The sequence below is a fragment of the Pinus tabuliformis genome, chromosome 4_2 (assembly GCF_031772625.1).
Source record: "Pinus tabuliformis cultivar Carrire ecotype Pingquan chromosome 4_2, CPIR1, whole genome shotgun sequence".
NCBI classification, from domain to species: Eukaryota; Viridiplantae; Streptophyta; class Pinopsida; order Pinales; family Pinaceae; genus Pinus; species Pinus tabuliformis.
Window position 1 is genome coordinate 928,934,382 of NC_142304.1, and position 10,790 is coordinate 928,945,171.

Sequence of the window (10,790 nt, forward strand, 5' to 3'; positions counted from 1 at the left end):
CCATCTATTCTCTCCATCTCTCCTTTGTCTCTCTATCTCACCCCTAAATATACTCTCTCTCTCCCAAATATCACCTCCTCATCATTTAAAAAAAAAAACTTACAATAAAACATAGTTTAATTTATTTTATTTTATTAAAATTAACCCTTTAATTAATTCATCGCAAATTGTAATTTTTTATTTTTTATCTTTAATTTAATTAGGGTTTTAATAAATATGAAGTTAAAACTCAAAAATGGTTTTGCATTTTCTTTTTATTAATGACTAATCACTATGTGGTTAACATTGTCATATAATCACCATGGTTAACCAAATCACATAAAGAAAAAGCTTTCTTTACTAAATGAACATGTTTTGGTTCATTTACCAACTATGACTTTTCTGTTTGTGAGTACTATGACTTCTTTTTGTGGGTAAATATTTTATTGCCTTGTACATAAGTATGCACATGAAAGAGTAGCAAAACTTAGGTTAATCTTTCAGTGGATCGACTACACCCTAATTAATAAAATTGCACTCTACGTAGGGAGGCATTACCTATCAAAATAGTCATACTCTAGTTTGTGTGATTATTGTGTGAATTTACTGTATGTTATTTGTGAGTAAATTTAACAATTGTCGTTGTTTCTTCTCCTCCTCTGTCCCTCAACTTTTTCGCAGTTTTGCGACATAACTAGTATAAGTGATTCCTAAGGTTAGCCGTGGATGAATTGAATTACAATAGTGCAGTAATCAAAATTCTATGATTTCCTCAAGAGAATTCAACAATTGTAATTATGTTAGTGTCATACAATTTCCAATTAAGTTACATCACTTTCGATTATCCAAATGTGAGTGAATCTACAACTCTAATTGTTAACCCCTTCGGACAGACACTTACCATATTAACGAGTGACAAACGAGTTGTAATAATTTTATACTCCTCTGCTACAAACACATGTTTGCTACGTGAGTTCATCTAGCAAACATTTTTAGTAACATCCCATTAATTAGTAAATTTTTATGGGATTCATGTTGTTAACTTCCTGCACCTGTTACTAATGATAACGAATCATATCAACTGAACTAAATACCAGATCCTATAACAATGATAATGGACGATGAGTCGTATGTTTAATACTTGACATTTGTGTAAGGGTCATATCTATTTGGATTAATTAAGTACATAGCAAATCAGACAACAAAATTTATTTTCTGGTTGATGGATATGAACGCAAATGTGTTTTTTAACTAGTTTATCAATATAGATCAATTTTAATCACAAATAAAACATGAATTTACAAGTCAAATTTTTTCAGATGCAAATTTATTTTAAAGTACAAAAAATAATATGTAATTTTTTATTCTTTAAATTGTATTTTTAAATGTCATAGAGATTATATAGAATGTGCATTGAATTATTTTGTAAATTAGTTTTCTCATTATTAATATATTTTTAAATATACATCAATATTATTTCCTATTAAAATATTTTAGTAATAGATTATTTTATTCTCTACAACATTAAAATATTTTCTTTTAATATTTTTTCTATAGTGTTAAAATATTTTTTAGAAATATAAGATTTAAACATCTTACTCATATATTTTTTTTACTTTTAATTACCTTATATGAAATTATATTATTCATATAGACAACTAATTAAATATACATAGCATATTTATTTTTTTAATTATACCCAATATTTATTTTCTATTTTGAAAATATTTTATTTTAAGATAAATAGACATACACATCACTTTCACATCCGGTTGTAAAATAAACGTTTCACGTAAACAAATTCTCCATTCCTACAATATATCAATCAACGAAATCAAAAAATATCATAACAAAATTGATAATTAGTAAATACCAAGACGTACTTAACAACACCTCGAAATGCAGAAAATCATTTTTTGAATGTGTGTGCTCATGTTTAGTCATAATTTTTCTCCCATCATTAATTAACGCATAAAAAATATATAATTGTAATATGTATGCTTGTAATAAGTAAGGGAGTTCTTAGTTGTGTGGGTGAAAGTGATGAATAAAAAATATATAATTGTAATATGTATGCTTGTAATAAGTAAGGGAGTTCTTAGTTGTGTGGGTGAAAGTGATGAATATTTCGAGAAAATTGTTTTTCACTTTGTAAAAGCAGAGCCTCTAAACCTCCGAAAAATTCTTTTTTCACCGAGGGTGAATGGAGCTCAAGTCTTCACATATTTTTTTAATGCGTCTGGTTTTTCATTAAACTATAATATAAAGGAGTATTTTCTTGGAAATTCGGCTTTTAAGTTTACATTTTGTTCCACTCTATTTTTACTGCACATATTTTATGAGTTTTAGTGTACATGATTTGCGAAATGTAAACTCTGCTTTTTACTATCAGTGAAAACTATTTTATTTTCCTTGTGTGGTAGAGTCATTAGTTGGGTATTCTTGTGTGGTGGAGTCATTATTTCGGTCTTCTTCCATGGGTGTTCTGTTTCAAAATTCAATGGTATCAGAGCAGCTGTCATTAGTTGGGTCTTTTGCCTATCTTTTGCTACAGGTTTTTTGTGGTATCAGAGCAGCTTCAAGAATTATCAGACCAAGTTTTTAACAAGTGAAAAATGTAAGTTTCAAGTACAAGCTTGAAAAATCCTTAAATCTCTCAATTTAATGGAAAAGCTATAATTATTGGGCAATCACAATGAGAGTTGATTCAAGCACAAGCTTGAAAAATCCTCAAATCTCTAAATTTTATTTTCTTCTCAAGACATATGGGATTTTGTAGAAAATGTGTTCCAAGATCTAGCGAATGTGACATCATACAATGAATTCACACAAACAAGAAAAAGGAGTTTTGTTGAGAGACAATAGGAATAAGGACTCCAAATCCCTCTTTTGTGTTTTTCAAGTAGTGCATGAGAACTTTTTTCCAAACATTATAGCATCAACAAAGTCCTAGAAAGCATGGGATATTCTCCAGACAACCTATCAAGGAATGGAAAAGATGAAAAAAAAAAGATACAGATTTTGAAAAGAGATTTTGAAACTATATGCATGGAGTCTGAGATAATAGATTCATTTTTAATACAAGTAATTGGACTAGTTACTCAAATAAGATACCATGGTGAGACACTTGAGGAAAAGAGAACAATTGAAAGTGTTTTGATGAGCTTTCCAGCAAGATTTGATCCCATTGTTTTTGCCATAGAAGAGACAAAGGGTCTCTTACAATTTTCAATGGATGAGCTTCATGCATCACTAATTTCTCATGAACATAGTTTGAATAGAACAACAAATTCTTCAATGGAGTATGCCTTCAAGACACAAGTCTCAATTGATCCAGGTAGAGGCAGGGGAAGATCAAATGCCATAGTAAGATGAAAAAGCCCACATAAAGGTGGGAGAAGAAGTCCTTCAAGCTCAAGTGGACGATGCAACACTCAAAATCCATTTCCAAATCCAAGACAAAATCAAGCACAAGGTCAGAGTTATGATAAATCACAAGTTCAATGTCACTATTGTAAGAAGTATGGGCATTATGCAAGTGAATGTACAAAGAAACAACATGATCTTAGTAGTAAACCAAATGCAAATTTCACAAAATCACAACTGATACAATATGTTTTTAACATGCAATGTCGCACAAGAGAAGAAAAATGATGTATGGTTTCTAGATTCAGGTTGCAACTATCACATGACATGGAACATACAAATGTTTTCTGCTTTGGATTAAAGTGTAAAATCTGAAATGAAATTAGGGACAGATAACAACAAGTTAGTTTTGTGCAAAGGAAGAGTTAATATTCTAACCAAGAAGGGGAATAAGAAATATATTTCAGATCTATATCTTGTTCTAGGTTTGAATCACAATTTGATAAGCATTGGATAGATCATGTAAAAAGGATCCAATGTATTTTTCAAAAATGGAGAATCCGCAAGTTTGAATAAATTCCCAAGCAAGCAAATAATTGCAAAAGTTCAAATGACAAGTAACATAATGTTTCAACTCAAGATAAAACAATATTTCAAGGAAGAAGATGTGTAAGCACAACTGTTAGTGAATTTGCAAGAAGATGAGAGAAGAGTTGCAGTTGTCACACAAACAAACATTCAAAAGTAGAGGTCAAAGAGGAAAGCTAGTTATGTCATCTAAGATTTGGGCATCTTAAATTTGGAGGTATAAATTTGCTTCATAAGAAATGCATGGTAAAGGGATTGCTACTCATAGAAAAAATATACTGAATGTGTGAAGGGTGCATTTTGGGAAAACAACATCGAGACTCATTTCCATCAGGAAAGTCGATAAGGGAAAAGGAACCCTTGGAAATTGTCCATTAAGATTTATGTGGACCAATACAGACACCATCAATTGGTGGCAATTATTATTTCTTGACATTCATAGATGACTACACAAGGAAGACATCGGTCTACTTTCTAAAATAGAAAAGTGAAGTGTTTGAGCACTTGCGTCAATACAAAGCCCTTGTTGAGAAGCAAAGTGGACACTACATCAAAGTTTTGAGAACCGACAAAGGTGAAAAATACATCTTAAATGACATCTTAAGTTTTTTCAAGGAGCATGGAATTCACAAACAATTTACAAAAAGATACACACCTTACCAAAATGGTGTCACATAAAGGAAAAATAAGACCATTATGGTAATGGAAATGAGTATGTTGAAGGAAAACATTTTCCAAACAGCTATTGGGTTGAATTTGTTGCTTGTGCAACATATATTATAAATAGGTGTCCAACCAAAAGTTTCAAGAATATGTTTACCAAAGAAGCACGAAGTGGAAGGAAGCATAGTGTCACTCACATGAGAGTGTTTGGATACGTGGCTTTTGAAAATGTCTAGGATGAATTAGTAAAGAAGTTGGATATCAAGGGCGAGATGTATATTTTTCTAATATTGTGATGAAGCTAAGGCATATAAGCTCTACAATCCATTAACGTAGAAGTTCATAATCAACATATATGTGCAATTCATAGAAGAGGAAGCATGAGATGGAAGTTTGGAGAAGAAAATCAATGAAAAGGCAACCATACCAAAAAGAGACAAAGAGGAGTTGACGACAATAACTAATTCCTCAATGGTGACTCCTCCTACACCTATTGAAGCTCAGCAAAGTAGCCATCAAGTGACATTGTTAGCAAACAATCAGAAAATATCGTGCAGTCAAGTAAATACTCCTTCAAGTGTGCAATAGAGATCAAAAACTCATTCTTCTCCAAGTTCAACATCAAGTGACATGTCAAGTTCAAATTTGGGAAGCATGAGAACACAAAAATTTAGAAAGTTAATCAAAATTTATGAGCAAAATGAAGTTGATAGCAACGTAGGTCTGAATTCTTTATTTGACTTATTTTGTCATGTAGATGATTCAATTCATTGTGAAGATGAAATCAGTGAAGAAAAATGGGTAGCAATAATGGATAAACAAATAGAGGCAATAGAAAATAATGACACATGGGAGTTAGTGGATATTCTATAGGGAAAAGAAGACATGGGTGTCAAGTGGGTCTATAAAACCAAAAGAAATATGGAAGGAAGGATTGAAAGACATAAATCAATGATGGTTGTCAAAGGATATAAGAAACAACATGGGATATATTATGTAGAGACATTTGTGCTAGTCGCAAGAATGGAGAAGTGCGTAAAATTCTATCAATAATAGTGCATTATTGAAGGAAGATATATCAAATGGATGTGAAATCAACGTTTTTGAATGGTGTGTCAAAAGTGGAAGTGTATGTGGTGCAACCATCTGGTTATGAGGTTCAAGGCTAAGAAGGCAAACCGAACAAACTAAATAAAGCTTTTTATGGGCTCAAACAAGCACCACACACATGGTACAAAATGATAAACACTTACTTGTTGGATAAAGGCTTTAGAAAGTGTGGCAAAGAGCCTACTCTCTACATCCAAGAGAGTGACAATAAGGTCCTAATTATTGTCTTATATGTAGACGATTTGATTTTCATAGGAGTGATGATATCCTTATTGTTGATTTCAAAGAATTCATGAAAAGTGACTTTGAAATAACATATTTGGGACTGTTAAAGTATTTTCTAGGCATAGAAATGAAGTAAACTGAAAATGGCATTTTTATTTCTCAAACAAAGTATGTGCCAGATATCTTGAAAAGGTTTAATATGTAGGACAACAAGCCTGTGCCAACTCCAATTGTCATAGGTTTGAAATTAAGCAAAGAAGATTGTAGCAACAATGTCAATTCGACACTATACTAAAGCATGGTTGGTAGTTTGATGTATTTGACAACAACTAGACTATATTTAATGTATATTCTGACTTTGGTGTCATGATTCATGGAGACACCAAATGAGACACATTGACAAGTAGCTAAAAACATTTTAAGGTATGTCAATGGAGCTAAAGGATATGATATTTTGTACACTACAACAATTGATTTCAGGTTGGTTGGATTCACTGACAATGACTAGGCAGGAAGAGTCGATGACAAAAAGAGCACGTCGTGATATGTTTTTCATATGGAGTCAGAAGCCATTTCATGGGCTTCCAAGAAGCAACCAATAGTGTCATTGTCAACTACTGAAGTTGAATATGTTACAACAACAACAACAACAATATGTCAAGCAATTTGGATGAGAAGAATCATAACAATTTTATGCCATGAAAAGGAAGGAACAACAGAAATATACTCCAATAACTATTCTGCAATTGCGCTATTGAAGAATTCTATATTTCACAAAAGGAGCAAGCAAATTGACACTAAGTATCATTTGATTAGAGAGTTTATTAACAATGATGAAATTGTTTTGCAACATTGCAGGTAGCAAGAGCAGTTTGTAGGCATCTTCCCAAAACCATTGAAAAGAGATAATTTTGTCCATTTAAAAGATTGTTTCAGAAATATTAATATTAATAATTGTGATTAAAGCGGAGTGTTGGAATTAGTCAGACATATCAAGCTAAATTCCTAACAGCGTAGCCATATCTAGAGTACATAACAAATTAGATAATAAATTTTGTTTTCAAGTTGAAAGACATAAATGTAAATGGGTTTTCTCCATTCGTGCAATATATCAGTCAACTAAATCAGAGAAAATATCATACCATGGTTGGTAAAGAGTAAATCCCAATGTAGTGGGCAACACCTGAAAACTAGAAAACCAATTTTCAAATATGTGAGCCCATGTTCAGTCTTAATTTTTGTCATGTCATGAATTAATACATCAAAAATATAATTGTGTAATATATTGTTGGTGTGCATGCACCTAGATTAGCTCCAGTTGTTGGTGTACATGCACTTAGACTAGCTGTGTTGGTGTACATGCACCTAGATTAGCTCTATTTAACTTATTGTTTGCATGTGGCACATGTACACATTAACATAAGATAAAGCACACTTAGCTTTAGTTATTGCATGTACAACTAAGCTTAACTTAGTTGCTTCTATGTATTTATTCTAAAACTAATATTGTAGAATCAATTCATTCTTTTCTCAATTCTTGCTCGCTTCCTTCCTTCTCTTGCAAGCTTGTTTATTGTTTTGTAGATCTAGATCTGTGTATCTCAAAAATCTTACATGGTATCAGAGCTCAGGGATTTGTAATCAGTGCACTAGCAATTTTATTTGCAGGTTCAGAAGATTGAAGCAACAACAAAGAATGGAGTCTAAATTGGAGTTTCCACAATCGACAATTCTCACTCCATATAATTATTTCGAATGGAAGCCAAAGATTCAACTTCATCTCAGAAGTAGAGGCTTATTTCGAATAACCATGGAAACGGAAGTTGAACCAACATCGGAAATGGAGAAAATAAGATATTTCAATCGTATGGACGAGGCCTTCGGCATCCTATGTTTATCCATTTCTCCAGAACTGCTATTTCATGTTGAATCATGTTCAACTCCAAATGAAGTATGGAAAATTTTGGAAGAATTTTTTGGAAAACAGGATGAAATGCAAGGTCACATTCTCGAAAATGAGTTAAACTCATTAGATCCGAGAAACTTTGAGAACATTCAAGATTTTTTCACAAGGTATAAAGCCTTATTGGTTCAGCTGAAAGGATGCGGGATCGACAAATCCAAGCAAGAAAAGCAGTTGATTCTTTCCATTTTATCAAAACTTGGTCCAGAGTATGCAGTATTTGTCTCTACATTCCACACAGTCAGATCTGCAACTGGTGCAGCTTGGAAGATGCCCTCACTGGATTCTTTTATTCAGTCTTTGATGCATGAGCAAGATAAGCTCATCAAAATGGGCACACTTAAAAATTCCAAAGCGCATGCACTTACTGTGCATGCAAAAGGAAAGGCAAATTCCAAAGACCATCAGAAAGGAAAAGGGAAGAAGGATCCTGATCCAAGAAAGGGAGGACATCCCAAACCCCCTGATGGATCATCTGGCTCAAAGGAAAGGAAAGGAACGAAAGGGCAATCAATGTGCAATTATTGCCAACGTGGTTTTCATCCTGAATCTTCATGCATGAAGAAGACTATAGATCTTATGGCGCAGACACTCCAGCAACACAATCTTGGAGACCACATTCCTGAGAATGCTAAGAAGAAGTCTGGAGAAAAAGCACCAGATCCAAGAGGTAACGGGCATGCTTTGATTGCTCTTCATTCTGCACCACAAGAATGGATCATCGATTCAGGAGCTTCACATCATATGGCTTCTTCAAAGGAATCCTTTTCTTCACTACATGCATACTCAGGTCCTCCCATTCTCATGGGGGATAATTCTGCAGTTGCAGCAACTGGACAAGGAAGAGTGCAATTCGAAGATGGAAGTTTTGAAAATGTCTTGCATATTCGAAGGCTTTCTGTGAATCTTCTCTCAGTGTATCAGATGACACACACAGGCAGCGGAAGGAAAGTGGAGTTTACCCCAGATTCCGTGAGCATTTATGACATGCAAACCAATTTGAAGATTGCATCTGGCAAGGTAAATGATCAATCTCGTCTGTATACATTTTCTGATTTTGTTCCTCAATCAGATTCTATTTTGCTACTTACGCATGCAAATGAAGAAAGGAGGAATTTGGCGACCAGGCAAAGAAGAGGAGCAGCGGTGGTGTTCTGGTGGCACAAGCAAGTTTGATAGCCAAAATGTCCGTGAAAAACAGCAACGGCAGCGCAGCAGCTGCGAGTGGGAACAACAGGAGAGCGCATGCGCCTCTTGGCGGGCCGTCAACATTCGATCTCTTCAGCTGGTCGGAGGGGCCACCCGACAGCGCGCAGGTTCGAACCCCCGCGAGGCCTTCCATGAGCACAGACAGCAATGCCTTTGATCAAACTACAAATGCGTCTCCTGTCGGTCGGCCAACCATACGTATGCACCAGCCTGCTGGCGGGACGAGCACGATCACGTTTGGCGAACAAATAACTCCCGAGGAAGTAGAGGCATTGCTGAAGAGGAGGCCTTGTTCTGATTCAAAAAAACGAGAAATGACTGGGAGTGGAATCTTTAACCCGGATAATCCAACTGAAGGTGTTGATTCTGTCAATGGCTATTCTACTCCTGATCGTCCTAGTGTACGACTTTACCAGCAAGCTGCAGGAATAGTTAGTCAAATATCTTTCGGTGTGGATGGAAGTGTATCGCCAAAAAAACCTACTTCTTTAACAGAAGTAGCAAAGCAGAGGGAGCTTAGTGGAAGTCAAGAGTCATCTATTGATGTACATTTCAGGAAACAATGTTCACTTGCTAAATCAAAAGAGCTTATTGGCAATGATATCTTTGGGCCTCCTCCTGAGGTGCCACCAAGATCCTTAAATCGTAATTTGGAACCCAAGGAAGAGCCTAAGGAAATGAAGGAATCTGCGGAGCCAATGCCTCGAAATGTTTGTATGTCTGTAAAGGTCTCTAATCCTGCAGGGGGCTACAGTCAAATCACATTTGGCCAAGACTCTGCAGGAAAGACAATAAGAAGGGTTCATGATCAGAAAGTGGCAGAGTTGACTGGCAACAACATTTTCAAAGGAGATACTCCATTAAATTCGGCAGAGAAGCCAGTCAGTGTCGCAAAGCTAAGGGAGATGAGTGGAAGTGATATATTTGCAGATGAAAAGCCAATAAATCGAGACTGTCTTGGAGAAATCAGGAAACCCCCGGGAGGAGAGAGCAGCATTGCTCTGGTGTAAATAAAGATTTAACCAAGGATATACCCGGATCGCTTAACCTTTTGAATGACCATCATGCATAAGATGGCGAAGATAGCTGTTTGTTGTTAAGTTTTCTTATGCATTGTATATGGGTACCTAAAATGGCCGTGTTGCTCGGACTCATTCATTTTGCATCACACTCACCTAAGTTATGCTTAAAGGGGGGTGTTGGTGTACATGCACCTAGATTAGCTCCAGTTGTTGGTGTACATGCACTTAGACTAGCTGTGTTGGTGTACATGCACCTAGATTAGCTCTAGTTAACTTATTGCTTGCATGTGGCACATGTACACATTAACATAAGATAAAGCACACTTAGCTTTAGTTAGCTTTAGTTATTGCATGTACAACTAAGCTTAACTTAGTTGCTTTTATGTATTTATTCTAAAACTAATATTGTAGAATCAATTCATTATTTTCTCAAACTAATATTGTAGAATCAATTCATTATTTTCTCAATTCTTGCTCGCTTCCTTCCTTCTCTTGCAAGCTTGTTTATTGTTTTGCAGATCTAGATCTGTGTATCTGAAAAATCTTACATATATAATGGAGTTTTTAGTTGTATGGGTGTATGTTAGTGAAGGCCCATGAAATTGTTTTTCACCCCGTAAAAACAAAGCTTGTAAACCTCTATAAAATTTATGTGTTTTCACTTA

The 10,790-nt window shown here is 34.7% G+C and overlaps 1 protein-coding gene across 1 annotated transcript; it reads left to right on the forward strand.

The window, feature by feature from the left end:
* The first annotated feature begins 9,063 nt into the window (after positions 1-9,063).
* On the forward strand, positions 9,064-10,148 carry LOC149172740 (uncharacterized). The gene has a single exon (XM_089427801.1). It carries the CDS (start codon positions 9,079-9,081, stop codon positions 10,111-10,113), a length of 1,035 nt encoding a protein of 344 aa, XP_089283927.1. The 5' UTR covers positions 9,064-9,078; the 3' UTR covers positions 10,114-10,148.
* The last annotated feature ends 642 nt before the right edge of the window (positions 10,149-10,790 follow it).